General features: G+C 41.5%; 2 protein-coding genes across 2 annotated transcripts in view; both read left to right on the top strand.

Annotated features, from left to right (window-relative positions):
* The window catches only part of LOC309530819 (organic solute transporter subunit alpha-like), a 30,044-nt gene extending 17,783 nt beyond the window's left edge, over positions 1–12,261 (top strand). Inside the window, exon 9 of the mRNA XM_082219983.1 lies at positions 11,055–12,261. Coding sequence (XP_082076109.1) covers positions 11,055–11,058 — 4 coding nt within the window. The 3' untranslated portion in view covers positions 11,059–12,261. The remainder of the gene's footprint in view (positions 1–11,054) is intronic.
* Positions 12,262–15,205: 2,944 nt separating this feature from the next.
* The window catches only part of PDK3 (pyruvate dehydrogenase kinase 3), a 37,679-nt gene continuing 25,843 nt past the window's right edge, over positions 15,206–27,041 (top strand). Inside the window, exon 1 of the mRNA XM_082219971.1 lies at positions 15,206–15,494. Coding sequence (XP_082076097.1) covers positions 15,389–15,494 — 106 coding nt within the window. The 5' untranslated portion in view covers positions 15,206–15,388. The remainder of the gene's footprint in view (positions 15,495–27,041) is intronic.

Below are 27,041 nucleotides of genomic sequence, written 5' to 3'. Positions count from 1 at the left end.
TTTACCAGTGCTGCTATTAGGTAATTTTAGACTCTGGACTTTATGGTGTTGTAGTGGGAGGTGACTCTTACATGGCAATGTGTATTATTTCGCTTAGTTGCCTCTGAGGCTCCCTGCAAGGCTCACCCCAAAGTTGATGGGCACTGCCATTCAAATGGTGTGCAAATGCCGCATCATGTGATTATGTGGGGTGGAGCTTAGCTGCCCCCCCCATTTTATTCACATTGACATCCCTGCTTAATAGAATTACTGGTAATTTATAGTCTTCCAAGGAGCTGCGTAGAGAAAAAAACCGCAAGGTGCAGCTTTGGCTCCCCACACCCACAGCCACCCAAATTCTCCACCACGGCATAGTGATGTACTGCTGAGCTGGTGTGCGAAGGCTCATGCCTTTGCCCCCAGCTTATCGACTTCCGGGAAACACGTGGCTGTGTCACTGTGGACAAGCAGGCTGCTAGACTGGGTGGACCTTTGGTCTGTTCCGGCTTCAAGACTCTACTTGGGTTCACAGAGTGTAACATAAATAAATGCAGAGAAATGCTGTGACCGTTATACAGCCATTCCAGGTAACAAACTTATTGCTGAGGGGAAAAGCTACCATTGCCTGAAGCTCCTTTCTAAAACAGAAGCTAGGCTTGGGCAGTTTCTTTCCTCTTGCAAAGCTAGTACACACTGAATGAGGACCAACACCAGCAATCTGTCTCCTGATGTCATACCAAGATCCAAATATCAGCAATGCAGTTAGATAATTTTTGACTCTGGACTTAATTACCTGGGGTGGGGGGCTCTTTAGATAGTAATGTATATTGTCTCACTTACTTCAAAATATACAGTACTGTGTTTGGAGGTCCTCTTACTCATTCTGCTGTGTGGCCCAGGATGCTGATCCTAAAGTCCTCCTCCTGATGGTACCATGGCCAAGCATTCATCTAGAGATAAAAGAGGGCAGGGGAGCAGTAAAGTAATTTTGGCATAACTAAAAGCTGGCAGTATTATTATTATTTATACCATGGCATATGAAAAAAACAGCCTTTAACAGGGTTGGTAGCATTATTATTACCTACCTCATATCAGAATTTTCAGGGAATTTAAAACCTAGCAAATTTGTGTTGTATCTGATGGACCATTTATAGTCAGGCTGACGGAAACAGTGTTGTGGTTTCATGAAAAGAGTTTGTTCTACTCAACATGGCACTGCGATTGCGCAATTGCCACAGAAACGCCGGGACGTATTTCTGCAAACCTACCAGTATGCCCAGTGTGTGAATTTCAGAAAAAGGAACACATTTCCTAAAAGTTCATCTCCTTCTCTAGTCTTGCCCCTTATCATAAGTGGCAGGCAATTACTTGGTATATAGGAAAACGTCAGATGTAATATTTTTATTATATTTAAATTAATTATCAATCTAATATTTTAAAATAAGACATGATACACAGGTGAAATTTTGGTGTGGGCTGAGGTGGTAAAGATAATATCTGATGTTTATTATCTCCTTTTTTGTGATTTGTAATAAATCCTATAAACCAAATGAAGTTAGGTTTGTTTGTTTTTTAACCACATTATAAAATACAGTAGTTTGGATCCAAAGATCTTCTGATAGAAGCAGCTTCCTTCCATGGAAGTTCTCCTTCGTTGGATGGAGGAAGATTCCTTCTCTCAAAGGAAAGGAACCTTTGGCTCCAGACCAGTGGGCGATCTTTGTTCTATAGAACGCGACCGATCACAGCTATGCTTTGTACCAAACAAAGAGATGAGACGCCTGCGAAGCTGAGCCTTGATAATTTTGTCGTGCTGATTGTAAATGGAATATCAATATCATAGGGAACACAATTACCAATCGTACACGTGCAGGCTTGTCAAGCAGCAATAGTGCTGCACGAGCAGCAGTTCTGAGCTCGCCTATATAGTCATGGAGATTTCTCTTGCAATTTCCTCCGACCCTCAGTTTTCCTCACTCATTATCTCTGGATTGTTTGTTGCTCCTTGGATTCAGCATTCCAGTTCCATTATCTTTTGTCTATTGCCCTGTTACCATGAGCCTACCTGCTGTTGTCAATGGCACTAGCAGCCACTACCCCTGTACTATGTACAATAGAAATCTTTCATATGTGATTTGGTTGCTCTGGATACAGGCAGTTTGCTGTGTGCTGGGTCCTTTAGAGCAATAAATTAAAGTGCTTCTTTGCAACCTTTTCCCTTTCCTATTTTTTTGAGAAGAGTAAACATTCTCTCCGTGGCTTTATATGGACAATCCAGCTTCAGCAAACCCCCTGCACTGGCTATATAGATACAGATTACAAATATAAGCTTCACAGATGAATGAGCTGCAATACAATTCCGGGGGCAAGGAGGGCTTCTTACTCCTTTTCATCCAGAGGGGAAGATTTGGGCGCAACAGGTGAGGAGAACCAATGGCAATTATCCTCAAGAGACAATTCAGAATTCTGTGATTGATGAGCCCAGCCCATTTTGTGTCAAATGCATATTCATATTGTAGATGTGCATACTGAATATACAGTCCAATCCTATGGATGTCTACTCAGAAATTAGTCCTGCTGTGTCATTGTAACAACAGTCTGTGCTGCAGTTCTGTCTTCTCAGAGCTGATAAGAACTGCAGTTTGTGACAATGGAGACAGAAGGTTGATTTCAGGTCTTCTTCTTGACGATGCAGGGCATTCTGAAGTTTAGTCTGGAGATGCAAGAACATAAGAAGAACCCTCAGGGTCAGATAAAAGGCCCATCTAGCTCTTCATCCCATGCTCACAGTGCCCAACCAGATGTCCAATCATTTCTGTGCTGTATCTCTGGCAGAGCCGTTCCAAGAGTTTTTGGTACCTGAGGCAAACCCTAAAATGGTGCCCGCCCCCCGCCACTTGCTAGCAAAGGAGGGCTTAGGGAAGGTCTACACTAGGAACAAGCAGTGAAAGAAAGATTGAAATCAGGATCTGCTGACCCGGTGGACCCTGCTGCCTGAGATGGTCACCTCACCTTGCCTCATGGGTGAGCTGGCCCTGATCTCTGGTCTAAGACCAACAACTTTTCTTAACTACAGGAGAAATGTATGTGGTTCCTGCGGCAAAATAAATGGTCACTAGATGGCACACTAAATTCACCGTTATGGATTTCCTCCCTGCTCAGTGTTTCATCTGTTAATAAGGTTTAAAGGCAGAAAGGGGAAGGAAGTGAACAGACTTTATGCTTTGTTTTGCTTTAACTGATCGTTTGATGGTTTCTGATCAATACACAGTTTTATTAATCCTGGATGTGGGAAATCAAACTGCTACCCCTGTTTAAGATTTTTCAACAATTCGTTTTCAGTGCTGTCTGGCTCAAAAGAAAGCTTCATTCTTTACAACAGGGTTCCCTCCCAACTAAGCATGTATAGGGTTGCAACCTTTGTTGCTTTTTATATTGTAGGGCAGTTTGTAACTGTGGCTTAAGGACTCTCTGAATCAGTGACAGGTCCAAATCTTCCCACTTGGTACTATAGAATCCGTTTGACTCACTTTTGGACTACAGAATAGGATATAGCATGAAAACCCCACCCCTTTATGGGGTGGGATGTAAGTTTTGAGCAAAAATCAAAACAAAATCTAACTCAAGTTTTGTAGAATGAGGAAAAGACACCCACACACTCATAAAAATTCCAGAAGAAAAATATTAGCGAGGTTGTTTTTCCCCATAAAAAGTTTGTTTCAAATATGTCACGTTAAATGGTTTTCTATCTAATAACAAAATTTTGCAGAGAAGACATAATAATCTTAGACTTCAGAAGTTCACAATACTAACTTATTTAAAATCAAATTAATACATGCCAAATATGAAAATACAGCACATACAACTTATAATCAACATCTTATAAAAATTCGTGTAAACCTCAAAAATGTTAATATCAAAACCATAGCTGCTTGGGACACAAAAGTATAGAACATCACACCATTGGGAAAATTGGCATTTAAATTAAGAGTACTCAGAGGCCAACGTGAAAAAACACACATTTATTTGGATGCAATTTATTTTGGTACAATTTTGTAACTTATGTTAATATTCAGGGACAATGGAGCTTTCCACCTCCAGCTTTTTAATGGATCTAGTTGATCTGAGTTTCTTAAATTCTTGTTTTCCTTTCGTCATTTCTCCTCCTTGTGTGGCTCTACATCCTGGAACTGTAATATGAAACAAAAAGATTATTTAATTTTGTTAGAGACATTTTAATTATCATACATCTGAAATGATTTCCAAAAGATAAATTCTTACTTTAAATCTGCACTGCAATTGTTTTTCTTTTATTATGTTAATATTTTTCAGTTCGTTTTTAGCACTCTATGTATTATGGACCTGATATAATATTATAACTCAATAAAAAGAATTAAACAACCCCTTTCCAAACCCACAGCTGCTTAATTAACTCTCTTCTTTATGCCTTAAAAAATTGTAATGGTAAAGAATCTTGGCAGATTTAAGGTGACAAAGCCCCTTCAAATTCATATTACAAAATGTGCATTTTAAAACAGTAGACAGCTATTATTACAACATGACTGTGAACATTTTCCCCGTCAACTCTTCTTTTCAGTTACAAAAAGAAATATGTAAAGCTACAAGCTTTAAAGACGTATTAACAGTTAACTTAAATATGAAAGCGTGTCTATCATGCAGCTTGACAATGCAATCCTACACATGTCTACTCAAAGGAAAGTCCCATCAAGATCAATTTGACTTAGTTCCAGGTAACTGAGTATAGGATTGTAGCCTAAATTTGTTTGAGGCAGGCAATTGCCTCTGGTAAGATATTTAACATACTAGGCATATGCAGTGAGTGCTTTTTTTAAAGGAAAAAGGGGGCCAGTACTGCATACATTTGAGTACCCCCAGAAAAAGCACTGTATATGTATGTGAATAAATTTGCTAATATTGCATGATGTTTTTGTAGGACATGGTCTTCACATCTGTTTTTTGGCCTGAAGCAATATAATGTACCATTTAAATCCACATGGGGACAAAATCATCACCCCTTTGGAGGAAATGTGGGAATGCTTCTTTTGCTATTTGTAAAAAGGTGTACAAGGAGCTGATCATAAAACAAGCCCTGAGCTAAGGGAGAAGACAACAGAACACAGAGCACAGATCCCTAAACTTTTGAGACTGGGAGCACATTTGGAAATCTAAGAAAGTGTTGTAGGAACCACAAAATACCCATTTCATTGAAGAAAGACTGGCAATGCACTCACCTTCCCACAAAATATATAACAGGAAAATATATCTACATTCTCCCTTAAGGGAAATAAAACACAGTGTTTTATTTATGAGCCAGTGTGGTGTAGTGGTTAAGAGCGGTAGACTCCTAATCTGGTGAACCGGATTGTGTCTCTGCTCCTCCACATGCAGCTGCTGGGTGACCTTGGGCCAGTCACACTTCTTTGAAGTCTCTCAGCCTCACTCACCTCACAGAGTGTTTGTTGTGGGGGAGGAAGGGAAAGGAGAATGTTAGCCGCTTTGAGACTCCTTCGGGTAGCGATAAAGCAGGATATCAAATCCAAACTTTTCTTCTTCTTATTATTAGTTTCCTAAATGAGCTTCTCAGAGACCCAGTAAGGTTTTTCCATCTCAATTTCATCTGGTGGACCTCCAGCCTCTCATATACACACATAACTAAATGTCTGTCTCATCATAGGACTTCCAGCATGGTCCTTTCCATTTTTATAAGTTCTGGGTTGCCTCTGGACTTCTTGACCAGTTGTCCTTAACAGAATTTCCACTCCATGTCTCCACTTTTTGCCCTGTCTGTCTCCTGTCCCTTTGGTTTTTCTCCCCAGACTTGCCTCTGCCTTCTTCCAAGCAATTCAATATGGCTGGCCATTCAAAAGCATCTAGCTTGGTGAGGGAGAGGTTTATTTTGGCAATAATATAATGGGACTATTTAATAAAGGGTGGCTCATCTGTGGCCCTCCAGATGTTGGACTCCAATTCCCTTCTGTCACTGTCATCATGGCCAATTATCAAGGATGTTCATCTTCCTGCTGATTGTAGTAGAACCTGTAACCTTTAAGGGGTTCCTTAGTAATAAAAAACAGCTGGAAGTCAGCTTGCCCAGCACTGCCACAGCTTCTTCAAGTCTGTGCACCAGTATAATCTTTAGTGGAACCCCAAGTTAGCATCCTGCATCAGCTTGGCTCCAGTTGTAGACAAGAAATGACCAATTTTACAAAGAAATTGGTATCTCTCATGAGACAGAAAAAGAGCCAATGTCAATGCCAGTAAGAGAGACATGGGTAACATCAGTGGTTCCTGGTGCCATTGGAACTGGTAGGTTGGAAGGCAGGGAGACCAACAATGGATGTAGCCAGTGTCAATGACAGGTAGAGCCAGCTATTTCTAATTTTGTCCTTATCATTCTCCCTGTTGAGTTTTACCAGAGGCAACACTGAGACCAAGGAATTAGGAAGATGCTGACATACAGTGACCCCCCGCCCCTGACTGAAAGAAAGCAGGGCTGGCTGAGAGTACAAAGAGGTTGGTAGGGGTAGTGCCCCATTTGCCCTAATGGAGCAGCCTCCACCAGGAACAAAGTCAGATGTATATGGTCACTTCAGGCATCACCTGTTTAGTGAGCATTCATTCTGATTTATTTGCAGGGAGGTATTTGTAGGGAGCGATATGATGCTGTGGGTAGCACTGTGGGTTAAACCACAGAGCCTAGGACTTGCCAATCAGAAGGTTGGTGGTTCGAATCCCCGCAATGGGGTGAGCTCCCGTTGCTTGGTCCCTGCTCCTGCCAACTTAGCAGTGCGAAAGCACATCAAAGTGCAAGTAGATAAATAGATACCACTCTGGCGGGAAGGTAAATGGCATTTCCATGTGCTGCTCTGGTTCGCCAGAAGCGGCTTAGTCATGCTGGCCACATGACCCGGAAGCTGTATGCCGGCTCCCTCGGCCAATAAAGCGAGACGTGTGCCACAACCCCAGAGTCGGTCACGACTGGACCTAATGGTCAGGGGTCCCTTTACCTATATGACGCTGTGTCAGGCCATCGTTGTGTCACACTTCCCAGCACATTTTCTTCCCAGCACTTTCCTTATCACAAAAAGGAAGTGGGTTTGCTGCACAAGAGTGTCAAATCAACTTTAATTGTACAACCTGAATGTGCCAGTATTGGATTGAGCCCCACCTGAAAACAGGAATAGTCTGGAAGCACCGTGTGTGTCCTTGCTAGTGTGGGAAAAGGTATAGCTGTATTCCAGTTCTTCATTTCTACAGACTTTGAGTACCACTTATCCAAACACAAGAACATTAGGCAGAAAATGAGAGGTGTCTGGCAGTGGCTACCCTCCTCCTAGCACACATGCAGAATAAGGAGAAGTTTATATCTCTGTTTCCACCCCTTTACAGTATTCCTTATATTTTTCATGTTTCCTGCAAGGAGTACATCAACATGGTTGTGAGCATCCTTTTTCCTCTCCTTTGTGTTGTACTAAATTTGGTCTTTACTGTGACAGTGGAAAAGCTATAAATAAACACAAGCTATTAGCCATTTGCGCTACTTTAGATTTGCTCATTTTCAAAGCAAACACCACATCTTCCCAGCTTTAATCCTGTTTTGTTTGGAATAAAGAGACTTCTAAGCTTTCCTTAGCCGGAGAGGCAAAACGGTTTGAAGTTGTATGTCAGCTGGATGTTTCAGCTCGGAGTCTGGAGCACGGTGATTAAAAAACACTTCCATGTTGTGTAGCCATTGAAAAGATGGCAGGAGGTGCATTTAAATTATACTGCTTAAAGGCTCTGTGGCTCTTCTGCCTCTCCATAATGTTAATATTTATATTCCTGATGACTTTTCCCTTTTCTAGCAATTCAGTTCTTAGATAGAAATAATGCAAATCACTTAGACAAATTATGCTTTTTAGTTAAGAAAGTGAAATAGGAAACAAAAGGGAGTGGACAGAGGATGCCTTAATGTGGCAGGCTGAACAGTGAAGCTGTCTTCAGCAACTGAGGGTGAAATCTACAGGTGACACACAGCCAGCAGAGCTTCCGGCAAATAGTAGGGCATATATGACTTAAATAAAGGGGACTTTGGGGGCTGAGCTTCCACAGGATAGTTAGATAAAGAACAAAAATATTAATCATTTTCATTTAGTGTAGACACTGTGTGATGGTCTCAATTATATCAAATTCGTTCAGAGCAAGAAAAGGGAAACTGGATGTGAACTTTCACCTTTGGTACTCTGTACTCCTCCTGCTTCAAGACGAATAAATGTGCTAGTGTTTGCACAGTGTGTGTGTCTGTCCAGAAAAGAGCAAAATTAAGGAACCTCATGCACTTTTAATAAATATTTGCATTTTGCTGCATATCCCAGAAGAGCTACATGCTCCTGACTTTACTAATTTGGCAGGAAGCCCCAGATCCATGGCAGAGTATCAGCAAATAGTGTGTGTTTTTAAAGGTCACAGCTATCAGAAAAAAGGTTTACATTGCAAGTTTCTGTATGTTTCAATGTGTTTTGTAATACAGAATGTAGAAATTAGACAAGAATAAAAATCCACCCTGACTGGGTAACTGGATAGATATTTAGTTGGCGATAAAACAGATTTTAGATGCAAGCATTTGGAGGATAAAAAGTCACTGGGTGTCAAGCAAGCCAAATGAATGAAAGTCATACCTAAATATGGATTTAGTAGCTCAAGAAGCTCCATCAGATAATGGTATTCCAACTTCCTCCCCTCCTTAATCATTCATGCATTGTAAATATTTTATATCACCCTTCAATTACATTCCCGAGGTAGTTTGCAAAAAAGAACAGAACAGTTGAAATGTAAATTTTATATCTATATATTTCTGTGCAAAGCAAGGCTAACTCTCTGTGTCTTTCACAGAGGTGCATCTAGGCTCCCTTGTGCCCTTAGCAAGGAGCTGTATGGGTGCCCCCTTCCCGTGTTTCTTGTGCTCCTCTGCAAAGGCGCCCACAGGAGGTAGAATAGCATGTCTAGCCACCCAGAGCAGCAGAGGAGCAACCTGCCCTGAGGAGCAAGTGCCAGGCAGACAGGACTCCCCGAGCCAGAGTGGAGAGCCATGCTTTTTTGCACCCTCTTGGGCCTGTGCCCTTTGTGGGGGTCAACCTGGTCAGCTCTTAGATACACCCCTGCCCTTTAAGAATCACCTCTCCATCAGAAAGAAGCCAGAAAGGCAAATAAGCTGAAACCTTGCTGAATACACAGAAGGAATTGTCAGGAAGTGAAGAGAGATTTATCCTCATGTTTACTCGTCTTAAGAGCTATTTCCCTATTAAGAAAGGTCATCCTTCATACGTGCTGGATCTGGAAAATCCCAGGATCGTATCCGATTGGATATTCACATCACTTCACTTGTGGGTGACTAAACTCCTCCCTCCCCCCCCCCCACGCAAGAAAATTACTGTTTGCATGCTCTCCTGTTCATGCATGCATGGACTGAAGTGCAAATTCATTCACTTTGAAAATCTCCTTTAGCATAAAAATTGGTTTGGGATAAAAGGCATTAAATCATAGAAAGAAATAGCATACGTTTAGATTGGGGTTGTGGTTATTTGTACAACACAGAAACAACCAGCATATGGAGTGCACTGAATGCACACTAAACTGCACTGTGTACACAGTCTTTAGTAACACAGTGAGGATGGTGGCAGTGTTACTTTTCCATAAATTACACAACCTGTACCTCTCAGCGGTCCTACACCTTGCAAGGAAGGCAAGAGTGTCTGCTCATTACGTAAGCTAAAGCCATGAAGTCACACAAGCAGCATAAAATACGGTAGGTCATAAGATTAAAATTGCATCTAAAAAGGCCAGAAATATGGATAGGCCTGGCACCAAAAGATCAATAGGATCCTACCATTAGAACAGAGGGAACACTTAGGGCATTGGGTGGAGGGTGGAAAGCAGTGGTGGGATGTTAGAGGTCAGCTCTCTCTGTGATGATGAAGGCTACTGTCCTGTCACCAGTGTTTAAATAAGATTCAACTACCAACCATCTTTTGTTTGTAGAATCCTGTTATTCTCCTGAGTCAGCAAACTGTATTGGGTCCAGGCCAATCTCTTTGGGGAAAGTCATAGAATCATAGAGTTGGAAGAGACCACAAGGGCCATCGAGTCCAACCCCCTGCCAAGCAGGAAACGCCATCAGAGCACTCCTGACATATGATTGTCAAGCCTCTGCTTAAAGACCTCCAAAGAAGGAGACTCCACCACTCCTTGGCAGCAAATTCCACTGTCGAACAGCTCTTACTGTCAGGAAGTTCTTCCTAATGTTTAGGTGGAATCTTCTTTCTTGTAGTTTGGATCCATTGCTCCGTGTCCGCTTCTCTGGAGCAGCAGAAAACAACTATTCTCCCTCCTCTATGTGACATCCTTTTATATATTTGAACATGGCTATCATATCACCCCTTAACCTCCTCTTCCCCAGGCTAAACATGCCCAGCTCCCTTAGCCGTTCCTCATAAGGCATCATTTCCAGGCCTTTGACCATTTTGGTTGCGCTCCTCTGGACACGTTCCAGTTTGTCAGTGTCCTTCCGTAACTGGGACGCCACTACTCAAAAGGCTTTCTAATAGCTTCTAATAGCTTCTCATAGGTACTTGCCTCACCTCAGAGAGTAGAGGAAGTCTTCCAGTGAAGATTCCAGTTTACAAAAAAGAGGCACAGAAAGATCCAGGAAACAACAGATCACTCAGTCTGACTTCGATACCAGGGGAGATACTAGAGCAAGGTTTCAGTTTGTAAGCATATTGATAACAATGCAGTGATTAGTAGAAGCCAGCATAAAGGTAAAGGTAAAGGGACCCCTGACAATTAAGTCTAGTCATGAACAACTCTGGGGTTGCGGAGCTCATTTTGCTTTAAAGGCTGAAGGAGCTGGCATTTGTCCGCTTCTGCAGACAGTTTTTCCGGGTCATGTGGCCAGCATGACTAAGCCTCTTCTGGCAAAACCAGAGCAGCGCTCAATAATAAAACCTGCCGGACTAATCATATCTCTTTTTGTGGGAATTATGTTGATGTAATTTATCTTAATTTTCGTGATTTAGATGAAGGGCTAGAGGAGATCCTTGTCAACTTTGCAGATGACACAAAAAGAGGAGGGATGAAAATAAACTTTGAAATGATATTGATAGAATGGAAAACTGGTCCAAAATCAACAAAACAAAATTCAACACATCATCTGGGATGAGGTGAGGTAGCTTATGTATAAAGTACAGACTTACAGGTAGGCCTGAAATGAGAAAGGTTTTTTTTACTGTGCATTTATTATTATTTTAGCTGTAGTTTCTTCTCAGCAGCATCCTTCCTATCTTTCAAGCACCATAGGCAAAAGGATAAGTGATTGAAAACAGTGATGGGTTTTTAAGTTGGGGGAGCGTGAATGTTGGCATTGTCTCCTCTCTTCAGAAAATGGGCAAGAAGTGATCTCCTGGTGGCTCTTATACCTTTTGACCATCTATTGCTATAATCCAGCTGAAAAGAACTGTACTTTTCCTAGCAGTTTTTCTTAGAATATTGTTGAGAAAAATGAACACTGTGAAAATATAATTTGTAAGAGACAGATGCTCCAGATGGGCAACTGTATAATTCCCTGGTATCTTGTTTCTCTATCTCTTTTTCTGTAATTTTGTAAAATGCAGTTTCAGACCGTAATTCTTTCTTCTTGGTCTGACTCTACTCCTTACACGCTCCACCCCCACCCCCAGGTTACTGGTCAGTATTGTTAACTTTTCAAATGTATTTTCTGTTCTCAATATTTGAGAGTCTGAACTTGATGATTCTCAAGGGGAATGACAATAATTCTAAGAACAACCTTTTCGTCAAGATGTTATGAACTAAATGTTTCAGCAAGAGCTGGAGTAAAATGTTCAGCACTTGCTCCTTGTTTTCTGATCTAACCTACAATTCAACCGCTTTGATATCGCCCTAAAATTTATTACTCAAAGTTTATTACATCAGATGCCAACTGTCGGCTTGCAAGGCCACCAAGTGCTTTATTAGAAAGAAGAAAATGTTTTCCTAAGAGCTTACAGATGGCAAGTTGACATCCTGAATGTTTGGTTCAGAAAATAATTAAATAATCCTGATTATTTAACTACAAAAAAGCATGACAAGAAACTTTGTGCCTACCTAGCATACATTTGTATATAAATTATCATAGTTATGAAATGCTATGTTTGGGGGCAGGAATAGCACAAGAATAACTCTATATATGCTGGAAAATCTGTATCACACAATAATTTTAACTCACCAATAACATGAACTAGGGACTGCAATCCTATGAAAACTGACTTGAAAATAACCCTCACTGAAATCAGTGAGATGCACTTATGAGTAACCATTTGAAACTGGGTTTTTCTTCTAATTTTTCTTTTTAAATAAAGCCATTTTGTGATTCCATTATGCCAGAGTGTCCTTGTGCAAGAGTAAATACCAGTGTAGTTTAAGCATGTTCTTAGCAACAGTTCAACAAGACCCACAGAAGCATCAGTGAGCGATAGCTCTGCACAGAGCCTCTTCAGATTTTTATGGTGAAGCATATCATAGGCTGGGTCTAGGAAGACTAGATGGGCTCCATTGTGTGTCTCCCTCCCATCTGTTTGCAGGATGAGGGTGTAGTTCTTTGAAGAAGGAGACGTAGGTTCTTGTCCTGCCAATTCTTATTTTTCCACTCAAATTTATCATTGGTGGCATGACATCCAAAAGCTGTGCTCTGCTTGTGGAGGTAATCTCACCATCTCCCAGTAGTGGGACTTGCATTCAAATTACCTGCTTCCTACTGCACACTGGGCTCTCCTAGAACTACCAGGCATCTCACTGTGTGCAGTCTTGTGAGATTGCTGTTGGAGTTTATAGTTTTCTTTGTCCATCATATTATTATTATTATTATTAATAATTGAATTTATATCCTACCCTTCCTCAAGGAGCCCAGGACAACAAACGGATATACAATTTAAAAACAAAAATGAAATAGAAACAGATCAAAACATTCTAAAAAACAATTACACTTAAAAACTTACTTCATCTAATGACCTTGAGTTTGCCAGAAACATTATTCATTGATTACTGAATATGACTCAGGACTGAACCTAAGCCCAAAGTGGCTTGGGAAACCCAGTCAGATGGGTGGGGTATAAGTAATAACTTTATTATTATTATTATTAACCATTTTTTGATTAAACTCTTCATCAGTCAAATCGGCAAATTGGTTCATTCCCATTGTGTAGGTGTGTTTCCCTTGCGCAGTCTCACGGTTGTGTTGCTCAATCATTTTCCAGTTGTTCTCCCACACAATTCTCCGGTGTTCCTCTTCCTCTGGGGAGTATTCTTTAGAATGTGTGATCTTCCATTGGCTCCAAGCTTCACCCAAGGTTAAATCCATTGTTGCAGACCAAGTCCTCAGCAACAGCAGCCCAATCAGTCCCACCATGAAGATCAGAAGCTTGTATTTATCACTCTTCTGAACTGAAATATTTGGAAATGGATCTTGTCAGTTTGTCTGCCTAACTTTCTGCAAGAAAACAAGCTGCGTGCTGCGTGTTGGTCCCACAGCAGGACTCAAATGCTTCTTCTGGGGATTGTATGAGCTATGGATTTCATGTATTACCAAGAAGTTCATTTTCACTGGAATTCTACACATGCCTCAGAACCATTTAACGATTCTTCACTGTGTGCGCATTGGGGTACTTGGAAGCAACAGAGGAGGCAACATTGTTTTCAGCTGAATGACCTCCCACAGCAGCAGCAAGAGCAAGGTGAATAGGCAGATACCTAATTAGTCCCCAGAACCTTGGTGTATATCCTTATTCAGCCATTAATTTCCCCTGAAGGTTTCCTCCAGCAAGCATCTTTCATCAGTAATTAGACTGAGTTTGCTAGGAAAGTGCCACTGCCTTTCCCCACAATGGATACCTTAGTCAGCTGGTTGTCAGTTCTCATTGGCCAGAGACCCATCATGACTACCCTGCTATTCTGAGGAGGGAAAGTTGTATTGATACACCTTGCTACAGAACTTGAGTTAATTTGCACTTCATGTCCCTTCTGTCCATCCCCTGTCCTTAAGGTGGATGGATCTAGGAAGCTTCTTTCTTATAACTGTGCATCTTGTAGATGCCCAAATTGTTAAGCCTTTCTCCCACGAGATTGTTCCATGCATCACCTCTCTTCTTTAAGCCTGTTTTACACCAGGTGGATGTGTACAAGAGTGGAATCATCTTTGACTTAGCTAGATTCCTTTTGCTTTCCTTCTCTGCCTGTTTCCATGCCTCTAATGTTTGTTATTTTCTCTTGGGCCGGTCAGCATCCTTGTAGAAACCACAGGCTAATGTATCCCTTAAGGAGAAATTGTTCCATTTTTAATATCAGGGGTTGGTTGTTACGAAACATTGGCTCAAGGGAAGGAAATTTTAAGACAGTCCAGAAATGGATAGTAATATTTAAGATAGCTGAAGGTGTGTGATATGACGTAGATCATGGTTTCCGAAGTGTACATGATGATTCCAGTTCTGGTCATAGGTTTGGACTACCATCATCCCTGACTGCTGCCCCTGCTGGCAATGGATGATGGGAGTTGTAGTTCAACAACATGTGGGACACCCCACCACCAGGTTGAGAAAGACTGATCTGGAAGGCAACAAATCCTTCATCCCTGCTCTTAAGCATTGTTTGTGGTGGTGGGTGAAGAAGCAGGACAAGCTCTTGGAGAATAAAGAAAAGCAGAAGGGCATCTTGCCCTCAGGCTGCGATCCGTGTTATGTGCCTGAAACCACACGTGCCCCGGTCTCCTCACTTTCAAATCGAGCTGTAGGCCCGGAAATCAACCGGCGCCCATCGGCGCGTGCGCATGCCTTTGGGCGTCATGGTGATGGCAGGCGGCGCTTACTCGGGCGACCGAGAAAGGCCAAGGAAGGCGGCAGCGGCGGCGGCAATGCTGGCTGCTCGTCGCCCAGTCAGAAGGCCGCGTAAGGCCAGGAGGCGGGCGCTCGCCGTCGCTGCCGGGCCGGGGGATACCGGCCGGGTCGAGCTGCAGCGGTGCGCCCGGCCCCTTGATACACGAGGGGGCGGCCGTCGTGTGGAGGGCAAAGAGGCCGATACCGCCGCCTTCCGCTAGGCCGGCAGCGAGGAGCTGCTGGGCCGCGGTGACAGTTGCGAGCGCCTTCGCCTCCCCGCCCCCTCCCGCGCGCCCGCGGTGTTTTGCGTGCGTGAGTCTCCGCACGCGCCGCCAGGCAGTTGCTCGGCCGGTTCGTCCAGGGGCCCCGCAGGCGCTGCTGCTGCTGCTGCTGCTGCTGTGCGCGCGCACGCGCCTTCCCCTCTCCTTCCTGCTCCTCTCCGTCTCCCTCACCCACCGACCTGCCGGCCGGCCGACCGACCCAGCAGCGCCATGCGGCTGTGCGGGGCGCTCCTGAAGAGCCCCATCCCCAAACAGATCGAGTACTACTCCCGCTTCTCCCCGTCGCCGCTCTCCATCAAGCAGTTCCTGGACTTCGGTGAGTGACGACGGAGAGGCACCTGCACGCCGCGCCAAACCAAACAACAAGCGCGGGAGGGCGGGCGCCGCCTCCTCCTCCCGCCGCTGCTCTTTCGCTCCTAGCCGTGAGGAACGCGGGGTGGGAGGTGGGGCTGGGGGGGGGACAGGAGAAGGAAGCCCGCTGCCCTTCCCCGGTGTGTTTGTGTGACGTCACTGACTTGCCTTTCGCAAGGCCGGAGGTGGGGCGGGGGCCAAAACAAGCGGAAGAATCCGGGTAACTGAGGACCTGGGGGTGTGGAGGGGCTTCTGAGGAGCTTCCCCAAAGGGTTAAGGGCCAGTGGAGAAGGACTGGTATATAAAACTTATTAGTCGACTGCATTTCAGGAGGAGGGGTGTGTATGTGTGTTTTAGGGGTGTATTGAGTTGGTAAATATGGTTAGGAAAGGTAGGGTTCAACTCCTGGGCAGGCAGAAGCTCAACAGATGTGAGGACGAAACACCACCTCTTCATTTCTGTGTGTGGTGCAGCTGTTGCAGGCAAGTTCCTTACCAGGAAAACAAGGGGAGGATCCAGGGAAAAGTTGACCAGTGTCAGTGCCTCAGTCTATTTAAGCATTCATTATATTCTTCCAGCAGCTCAAGCTGGCATACGTAAAGTATGCAGATGATTTCCTGCCCAGGTACTGAACAGCAGCTGCATCGCCTGTTTTCAGACCATTCCTTGGGCCAATTTAGATCTTCTGAATTGATTCGCCAAACCATGGCTTATTGGGAGCAGGCCCAAAGGCTCATCCTCCAGCCCACTGAAATTTCCAGGTTTTGTCTAATCACAATTTGCCGTGCCATCCTATCTAGACAACTTAATGCTAACTTTAGAACAATAATGCTCACTTCAAAACAAGGTTTCATGATTTAGCAATTTATTTATCTATATGCTTACCTGTATATCCTGCCTTTTTTCTATCATGGACCCAAAGGCGATGTATAATGTTGTTTTGAGGGCTGTCATCTGTTCAGGCACTGACTGAACCCAGACCTCCTTAACTTCAGCGAGGTGGTGACTCTTGTGGTCCCTTCCAACTCTGCAGTTCTGTAATTCTACACCTGTAGTGGGTCACTTTGGCATGTGAGTAAGACTGACAGGTGTCAGTCACCTGATGTCACCATGATTCTGTTAAAAAAGGAAGAATTAGGAGTGTATTCTAAGTGCATTTCCTGTTCTTCCTTTGCTGGTGTGGTTTACATCCAGGTTAGGCCTGCAAATGAACTTTTTCCCTTGGTAGCTGTGGCTTGAATTCTTTTGTAGATGCAGCCTGAACTTAAATCACACCTGCAAAAGAATATGAAAAATGTTTCTTTGCAGGCATGGCTTGAATTCAGCATGTGGCTGCAAAGGAAAAATTAAGAGCACACTCTTAAGTGTTCTTCCAGTTATTAATTTTTATCCAAAAAAAAGTTGGCACTTCTTTAGTTTGGCACATTTCTCTGTTGCAGTACACTTACAAATCTGATACTTCTTCCTATTAGTTGCAGCTTGAACTTTCTCATGTCTGACATTGTATATGATGAAACATGTGCATGGTTTGCCCGGAACAGCCTGGCACTCATAATTAGGCCCATGAGCTGGACATTCCCCACCAGTGCCCTATTGGGAGTATTCTGAAAGGGAATATATTCTGAGAGGAAGGAAGTGTTTTATTGGGCTCCACAGGAAAACTACAATGCGGCAGGATTGTTGTTTTTTAGTTCTTGCTGCAGTGATAATAGTGGGCAGTTCCATCAACAACAAGTTCTGTGACACTTTGTCTTAGTATGCAAAATGTGAGCCTGCGTTTTGCAAGGCACTATCCAGTGTGGGCAAAGGCATTTTTTGTTAAACCTTTCCCCAAATCTAATTCCAAATGCATTTTGTGTCCTTGCCTAGTTCATTCTTTTTCTTTGTTCTCTCATTTTATTATTTACTCTTTTGTTCAGAGCCTCACCAAAACATTATGCTTGGCTGACAGATCAGCATCTCAGGGAGACACGCAGCAGGCGTCAGTCACTAAGGGTTTTGAAGGTTAAGCAAATTCTTCCCAGAAAGCAATAGTAATGTGAAAACTCTGGGATCTTATATCCCTCTTCTTGGCCATGTATGCACTTTGTGTTTTTTTATTGCTGTGGTTTGTGTCTTGGGAATACTGAGCTTTTTTGAGAAGAAAGGGCTTGCAACTAAATGGTTTTCACTTCCTGTTGTGGAACTCCAAACAATTCACCTTAGCATGTTAAAACAATTACAGTACAGCTTTTTCCTACTACTTGGTAGGTATGTACTCAGGCACATGTGGGTGCTGTGGTCTAAACACAGAGCCTCTTGGGCTTGCTGATTGGAAGGTCGGTGGTTCGAATCTGCTCAGCGGTGGTGAACTCCTGTTGCTCTGTCCCAGCTCCTGCCAACCTTGTAGTTCGAAAGCACACCAGTGCAAGTAGATAAATAGGTACCACTGTGGCAGGAAGGTAAACAGTGCTTCCGTGCACTCTGGTTTCCGTCACGGTGTTCTGTTCTGCCAGAAGCAGTTTAGTCATGCTGGTCACGTGACCCAGAAAGCTGTCTGTGGACAAACTCTGGCTCCCTCAGCCTGAAGCGAGATGAGCGCCACATCCCATAGTCGCCTTTGTCTGGACTTAACCATCCAGGGGTCCTTTACCGTTATCTACTCAGGCAGAGGGAAGTGGATATGTGCTGCTGCTTGATCACCTGCAAGGAGCAGCACCTAAGACCCAGCCTCACAGCCTTTCCCGGAGAAAGAAAGTCTTATTTGGGGTTGTCAGTTTAGCACGGCAAAAGTTTTCCAGATGTCTTGTCCATGAAGGTGCCAAACAGCCCCCAACCTATTGCACAGCTGCAAATGTGTTGCTGCTCAACTACTGAGGCAATCTGTTCCTCCATCTGCATCTTCAAAGTTGTGGACAATACTAGCCGTTTGTCATGCTTGCTAGAGAGCAGCCCTGTATTAGCTATGGTGAGTGGAACTGTTGAAGGCTGGCCATAGCAACTGGATAGCATATCATCAGAGGTGGGGAACCTGTGACTCTGCAAGTGATGAAGACAAATTCCTATAAAACCCAACCAGCATGGCCAGTGGTTAGGAGCGATGGGCGTTGTCGTTGAGCAACATCTGGAGGGCCACAGGTTCCACACCTAAGATTTGTACCAAGCATTGTTGTTTTCTATATCCTCTCTTCTATGGGAAGCCAGCTTGAGCCCTTGCCTGAGTAGATTTTTTTTTTAGGGGATATAGTAAGGTTTTGTTTGGACTTGCTTTTGTAGGCTGAATGAGATGTTGATTTTCTTGTCATTGCTTTTTTTCCTAAGAGAGGTAGTTTTCTTATGAATTCCTGTGGTCCTGTTTTATCTTTAGTGTGTTAAATTGTTTCATATGTTGTGTAGCCTTTTTATATTAAGTGTAAAGTTTTTGCGGGACGCGGACTTAATGGTCAGGGGTCCCTTTACCTTTACCTTTAAAGTTTTTGCAGACAATTAGATATAATTTTAAGTGTCTGATACACTACAACATTTTCATTATATACCTGCATCAGATTTTGTAAACAATTCAGTATGGTTAGGATCAAACTTCAAGGCACTGGCTCTCCTAGATTTGTAAAATACTTTTGAAAAACTACCGTATGTGAAATATTTAGGGATATGGATTTCTTTTCTTTCTTTTTCTCCCTTGAAAAAGTATTAATCATAATAATGTTTTGGTCAGTGAAAAATAGTCTAGAGAACACTGATGTAAATTAAACTGAAGCACAACAGCTGCTGATAAATGGAACATTCAGCCAAAAAAAATCTTATTTCTACTTCTAAGTGTTCCTTTATAAGTGAAAAAGCTGACTTTGCAAGTTTGATAAAAGCTTTGTGGTAAGTTTGTTTGGAATAGGAGATAATGCTAGAATAGTGATTTCCACATTATGTAAACCACTGAATGCAGGAGACATGAAGTTCTCAGGAGTGTTAAATATTAGCACAGAGCTAAATTATAAATGTTTAAAGAATGGTATAAGGATTTGAATCTTAATAGAATGAAATGGAAAGCATTGCGGGAAGCTGTATTGAAATGATTGATTGAAACGAGAGTTTTGCTATAACAACTGAGTAAAAGCCATTTTTCAGAGTTGGGGAGGGGAACAAAGCATTCCTATGTTCAGGATCCCCCCCTCCATTTATGTAATTCTATTGTGAATAATAGATCAATACCAGCTATTTATGTATATGTTCATTTAGGGGTAAAAGGAACTCTCTGAATTTAGAGGGCATTAAATGGCTCAGGAATTTTATATGATCAGGTAACAAGAATAATAAACCAAGACAAAAACTTGTTTTTTGTTGCCCAGAATGTCTGGACAACCCAGGCAGATGAGCGGGGTGCAAAATTATTATTATTATTGAAATTAGTCATGTAATCGATCAATAGTGATGGTATGTGGCCAAGACAGACATCACAAAATTGAAAAAACTAATACCTCAGGTCCAGAGAAGTAATGGTTTGAGGAAAAGGGATTTGGAAATAGTAATCCCTGAAGATGCATTTTGTTCAATGTGGAATACTTCCCTACAAATGTCTAAGACTAATGTCATTATATCTAAAAGTGAAACAGATATTTATCACTTTAAAACTTATTGTTGGTGTTATATATCCCTCCATGTGGGTTACATGCATATTTACCAGTGCAGAATGTAATTTGAAGATAAATAAATAACAGAATAACAAATTCTGAGTAATCAGTTTTGAGTCATGTGCATAGAATATTTGGAGCTAGCAAAGATGTCTTGTTCTGGTTTTGATTTTTGGAGGAAAATGGGGCCACTTGTAGGCATATTGACACAGTGATTTCATATGATCTAGAACCAGACTTAGGTATTCTGTATGTTTTTGTGCAGGAACTGCAGTTGAGAATCAATTCATGGAACGATAATTGCTTTTTAAAATGTTTGTGATGAAAGCAGTGTGCAATGCTCACTAAGAAATTTATTAATCACATATGAAGCAAGTTACAGATGGGTAGCCGTGTTGGTCTGCCATAGTCAAAATAAAAAAAATTCCTTCCTGTAGCACCTTAAAGACCAACTAAGTTAGTTCTTGGTATAAGCTTTCGTGTGCATGCACACTTCTTCAGATACACTTCTTCAGATATATGAAGCAAGATGCTTATCTGTATTCATATAGTTTGCAATGACTTAGATTTGTATGGTCCATAAGGAACGCTGAATTGAGTCTGTATTTATTAGGCATTTTTATGTGCGCGTTGATGAAAATAAGAAATGGTGGGGCCATCAAGTATATTTTGATTTTATGTTTAGTGTAAATGCATTTAAGTAAAGAACAAAACCATCTAAAATACATATTTTATGACCTAAAACATTAGATTAATGTTGATCGTCATAGTGGTCCGTTCCTTTGAAATCCTTTAAAATTTGAAATCCAAGTGTGGTCTGTTTTCATTATCTAAATTGGGTGCAATCATAGCAAAAAGATAGTGAAAACTGTTTGTAAAGGCTTCAAGTTCTGACATTCTAGTGCTAACACAATCTAAAGATTAGATTAGGTTATTTGAACATTAACTTGTCATATGCCCCTTTTGAGTTCCTAAACTCTGAAAGCATGGGAAGGAGGCAAGTTAGTAACTAGATAAAATTGTTATTCAGGATCATTCTGTAATAAATGTAATTTTAAATAATTCCTCAAATCAGTCTCAGTAGCACTTAAGCCCCTTGTATACTGAAAATTTTTGATTAAAAAATTGAGATAAATTAATGATTTAACATTGATGCAGCAACACCTGTGGCCTGCAGTTCTGCAAAATTTAACCACTGAGCTTCTGTTTACTTAATTAACCATTAAATTAGATGTGACGGACTGGTTGCTAATGGGCCAGATGCAGCCAGTTGGACCTTCCTGCCTAGCCCTCAGTATCACCTCCTCACTTGCAAACAAAAGCTTCTATTGGTGTGTGTGACAGCAAGTGTGTTTGTCTACTTTGGCCACACTCTCTGTTGGCAAATGGTCCCTGAATGATTGTCCAAGGGAAAATGCAGCGCTTGGACTGGAAAAATACTCCCCACTCAGATTAAAATACAAAAAAAGAAAATATACGCACTATATTTTTTCAAACCAAAACAAAAAACTTGAATATTTCATCCTTAGGGCTTTGGACAGATTACGTTTAAAACACTCATAAAATGTCAGAAGAACAGACTAAGTTGAAAATTATGTTAAATAATATTACATCATCTAAGTTGCCATAAAAAATCAGCCAGCCAACCTTTCCAAATTATTTTTTTAAACTTATGGGAAAATATTGAAGTCTTGTCACTTAGGGCTTGGACTTCCTTCTCTAGTTTTATTAAGTGTTCAGTTAAACATTTATTGGAGATAAGAAAGGTGACTGCAAAAACATTGTCTAAATATATCTTGCTGCTTCTCATTGCTGGGCTTTGCTGTTACTATTTTAACTCATTTTAATTATTAATGCTATATTAACAGGGAGGTTGGAATTTTAAATGAAAGGTTTAGAATTCAAGGAGCCTCTTAGATAGGTGTATTGTCTAGGCTTCCCTGTTTGATTTATTTTACTTGCTGTTCCTCAAACTGCACTGAAATTCACTCTTGAAGTTTGCCCAAGCTTCTGGGATAGAAAGGCATTGCTTAGAAAGGTAGTACTTGTTGACCTTGTAGCACAACTGGAAGCTTCCCACGTGGGTCTTTGGATCCCAGCCTAAGACTGAAAAATAGCGCAGATAAACATTGCACTGGAAGGCCTATTTCTAGCTAATGGGGTGTGGATGAAGAAGATACATTAAAATATATTAAAGCTCATTCACAATTTTTAGCAGGCTCAATTATATATTTGCATAACTTAATATTTTAAAAAGGTTTCTTGGATAATAGCAATTTTTGTATCGGGCAACTATTATTGATGCAGTTCGATTTAGTCCCCTCTTGAGTATTGGAAGAAATTTCCTCCCTGGATTATTGCCTGAGATTTGTCCTTTTTCAAGATCACTGAGCAGAGGTTATACATGTAAGATTAGGTGCATGCTCTCATGCAGTTTCTTGTTTTCAGCAGAGATAAACTGAGCTAAGTAGTTGTTTTCCTTCACTTTAAAATCTGCTTTGTAACAAATTGGCAACCAGAGTAGAGGTCTCTTATGTAACCATTTTTCTTTGGATTTTGCCAGCAACTGTGCCAATCTGTTTTCTGCCTTAGTAATAGTCTCATGAGATGATGCCCAGTAGTTTTCAGAATGCTTTGACAGTAATCACTTCCCCCTTGGAAGTCAATGGGATTTCAGCATGGCACTGTTAATGAATTGCATTTGGTATAATTTACCTACTTCACAATACAGTATATGTTAATTTCAATAGGGCTCGCATACATTTCCTCTCACAAATTCAGATTAAATGATTAAGTGAGACACCAAAATACTACCTGTTAGACTGCAGAAGCCAGTAGCAATTTTCTTCCTGTGCCAGAGGTTTTCAACCTTTTTGAATCCACTGCTCCCTTGACCAACTACATTCTTTCTGCAGCACAACTGTGGGGCTCAGGAGCCCAGTTATGTTACCCATTGCCTGTAGAGCTGGCAGCCTCGCACCCTTTTTAGGACACCCTCCCTTGTGTAGTGTTCCCTCAGCCTCCTCACCTCTCCCTTCACCTTGGGAGTCCTCTGGACAGCCGCTGCTGCAGCAGAGAAGTCCCCCCCCCACTCCAAAAAGAGGTGACTCTTCACACTGCCCCACAGGAGCATGGGGCTTGTCCTTTCATTCCCAGAAGCAAGGTCTAGTGGACTGGCTGGCTGGGGCCCCTCACCCACTTGCTTGCTTACTCCAAGGCCACCTCAACTTCTGGCAACCAGCACCCCCTGACTAGCCCCAGAGGCATCATTTGCCTGCAGAGCTTGTAGCCAGGGCTACTGCAATAAACAGCTGTGAAGCCTTTGGGAGGCAGAGATGCGAAAGAACATCAGAGAAGGGAGGGAAGGAAGGAAAGAGGGATAGAGGCCAGTGTTGCCCATGTCACCGCTGACCATCATTCAAGGCATCCCAGGGTGCCATGGCACACTGGTTGAAAACCACTGCCCTATGTAAATTGCAGAGGAGAGGTGTTTTTTTTTTTGTCATTATCACAGCAGGAGAAGGGTTCTATCCCCCCAACCTCTGAGGTTCCAATAATTATAAGCCACTCCCCCCAGGAACTTATATTTGCACTTTTTGTAAAGTGCATGTTAAATGCCAAGACACATTTACTGTATCATTACATCTACCTTTGCCCTATACTGAGACTTGTTCTGTTCTGTCAATTTCAGCTGTTACCCTCAAACTAGTCTTCGATGATTTTAGTTCTATTAGTTTTCTTCTAAAGCTATGGGAGAAAATCAGTCCTGAGATAACCAATTTGTGCAGGACATCTGAAAAAACTCACAAATATTTTGCTTGTACTTTTAACAACATATGTGAATACTTCATTGCTAATGATATCATTGAGTTGTTTTCAATGTAGTGATAAGCAGATTGTTCCATCAGCGCAAGGATTCCTCTCCCTCAACTAGTGGGTCATTCAATCATTAAGTGCTGTCATGAGAACTTGAATAGGCAAACATTCTATATAATTAATGAATTTTTAAAGATACATTAGTTATGTGCATACATTCAGTGTTTTAACTATCTCTTTAAAATGTAATGTTTGTGAAGTGGTTTTTATTCACTGGCTGGTTAATGCAGCAGATCACTGGATACATAGAAGCAGAAAAATATTTAAATGCATATGCTACTTTTTTACCTATTGGTGCTGAAAACAAACAGTCCAGAGATAGGTCAGTCTTAGTCCATTTAAATCAATGGGCTTTAGCATGCGTAAAACTGGGCTGGATCATTTTATTAGTGTCTTAATCCTCATTGCTATTTACCTTCTTCAAGATGTGTTAAGATAAAGGAATTAACATGTTTCATTTGTCTTGTGATGTGCAACATGCATCATTATAATGTTTGGCATACATTCCACGTAACTACTGTTGTATAGTTTCACATGTACTTTTGAAAGATAATATAAGCATTTTTACTGATATTTGTTCCTTTTCATGTGCCCTTGACAAGTATCGTAATTGAACAATCTTTGTCCAATGCTCATAACTGTTCTCCTAACAATATTATTCATTACGAATCATAAATTAAGAAAGCTTTGCAAATTAACAAACATAATTGGCTGCTTGATTTATAATATTTTAAAGTGGCCTGTTTAGCTTTACTTAATACGTATGGTGAGATAGCCAATATTAATTAGAGCAAACCCATGGATTTTAGTGGATCTACTGTGAGTTTGAAAAACAGATAAACCATAAGTGAAACTGAAAATGTGAACATATTTATGTAAGAGAGGTTGAAGAATGCACTGTCTATACTTGTCTTGATGTGGTTAGTAGCTTTGAATTAAACACATTAATTATGGAAGATCAGTTCTCACAAGAACATCAAATTGCTTTACATTTGTTTTTTAATCAAAAATTATAAAATGGATTTAAGTATAAAACTGACAGTTTATATTGTCCTGTTACTGTGACTTGCTTGTTTTATATGACAGTAATCTCTTGAACACCTTGTCACATGAATGAATTCTTTGTGAAAAATATTCACAATTGTAGGCATGTTTTGCGTTTAGTTGTCAAGCAATAAACATGTATGTGTGAGTAAAAATGCTTTCCTTCCTTTCTATTTACTTCTGATGACATTAGTGTTGGCTATAAAGAATGTGTTTTTTACATATGCACACATTCGTTGTGTGGCAGAATTTTACATCTTTATAAGTTCTGGGAAGGGCAGAAAGTTCAAGGATGCTGTTCATGTACATTAAAATCAGTAGGAGCTTGGTTAAATATTCCAAGAGAGTGTTGGGTAACTAGACAAAAGCAAAACTCAAGCCTTGTGAATAAGAAGAATTTTAATACTATTCTCTTCTATTAATTATGGGGGTAAGGACTTGGACTTCACGTTCTTCTTGCCTGTAGAAAGATATGATGGCAAAAGAGAGAGTAGTAGGAAACAAGTAATTTCCACAGTGATCTGTTTGTACCCTCTTATAATATAGATGCCAAACCCTGTCTACAGTGCTACTTATATATGCGAGAATTGCTAAAAGCAATTGCTAGCAGTTTTAGTTCCCAAAGTCAGCACTGAAGTTTTATTTTTTTATCATATGTTTTTCAATAGTATTATCTAGATCAGGCTTCCTCAAACTCAGCCCTCCAGATGTTTTTGGCCTACAACTCCCATGATCCCTAGCTAGCAGGACCAGTGGTCAGGGATGATGGGAACTGTAGTCTCAAAACATCTGGAGGGCCGAGTTTGAGGAAGCCTGATCTAGACTAATAGTATTATCTAGATTAAACTCTTAAAACTATTCAACTCTAGTAGCCATAGAGCAGTGACCTCTTTATTTCTGCATGTTTTGCTATTTTTTGTTGCAACATCAGTCCTGTAATTGTTGTCACAAAGGTCCTAGGATATGAGTAAATTTAAGAACGCGCCAATGATTTAGAAAAGCCGGAGTTTAGTAGCTTGAAAAGATCTGATTTTCTCTGAGAGCTTGTCGGCAAGGAGGTGGGCAGGGAAAAGAACCTGTTTCCAGGCTGAGTAAGGAGGAATGGGGAGGTGTATGAAAGTGTTAGCTGGAGACTCTTGGCTGCATAAACACTTTTGTTTTTCAGCTACCCTTCCCGTTGTGTGTCTGTAACTAGGCCAGGGGGTGACTTGAAATGGAGCAATAAAAAACATAAGCATTAAGCCAGGTTACTGAGTTTGAACATAATGATTAATGCAAGCTGAGAGTCACAACCTTTAAAACTATGGGTCCAACTGTGTTGGCCTTAAAGAAACCATGCTTAGTTGACTGGGGCAGGTTTGAACTAGATATGAAAACAAGCAAAACCATGGTTTACCATCTCGGCCCCTGCTAGTACAGCTGCATGCAGTTCTAAAACAGCTGGATGACATCTGGTTGGTGATGGCTGGAGTAGACAGCATTACTGGGCAAGAGGGGCACATAGGCTGACCTATAAAGCAGGTATGGAGAGCCTTTGGCCCTAGATGTTTCTGAACCACAACTCCCCTCTGCCACAGCAAGCATGATGGAAGTTGTAGGCCAGCAACATCTGGAGGGCCAAAGGTGGAAAAATAATGCAGACTCTTTATAAAGAAGCATGTGAGACAATTTATTGTTAGGAATAAGTTACACATTAAGAAGGACCTCTGTGACTGGATTGCTGAACTTCTTTATTTTTACTTTTATCTGGGGCAGAGTTCAATCAGAGAGGTAAGGGAGTGATTTTTTTCTTTCCCATATACGGTTTTCCTGATTTAAAATTTTGTTCCCTCCTCTGAAGTTGCTATGTTCCCATTTGAAGGCTTCCCTCCATGGCTCCTTCAGAGTAAAAATAACAGTACCTGTATTGGAAGATCCAGTCATGGATCTCATTGATAACATGTAGTTAAGCCTCAAGTACATGCAGAATGGTAGATAACTTTCCATCC

Source organism: Podarcis vaucheri, assembly GCF_965113315.1.
Source record: "Podarcis vaucheri genome assembly, chromosome: 4".
In the NCBI taxonomy this organism is placed as follows: Eukaryota; Metazoa; Chordata; class Lepidosauria; order Squamata; family Lacertidae; genus Podarcis; species Podarcis vaucheri.
This window is presented reverse-complemented; position numbering and strand designations above follow the sequence as displayed.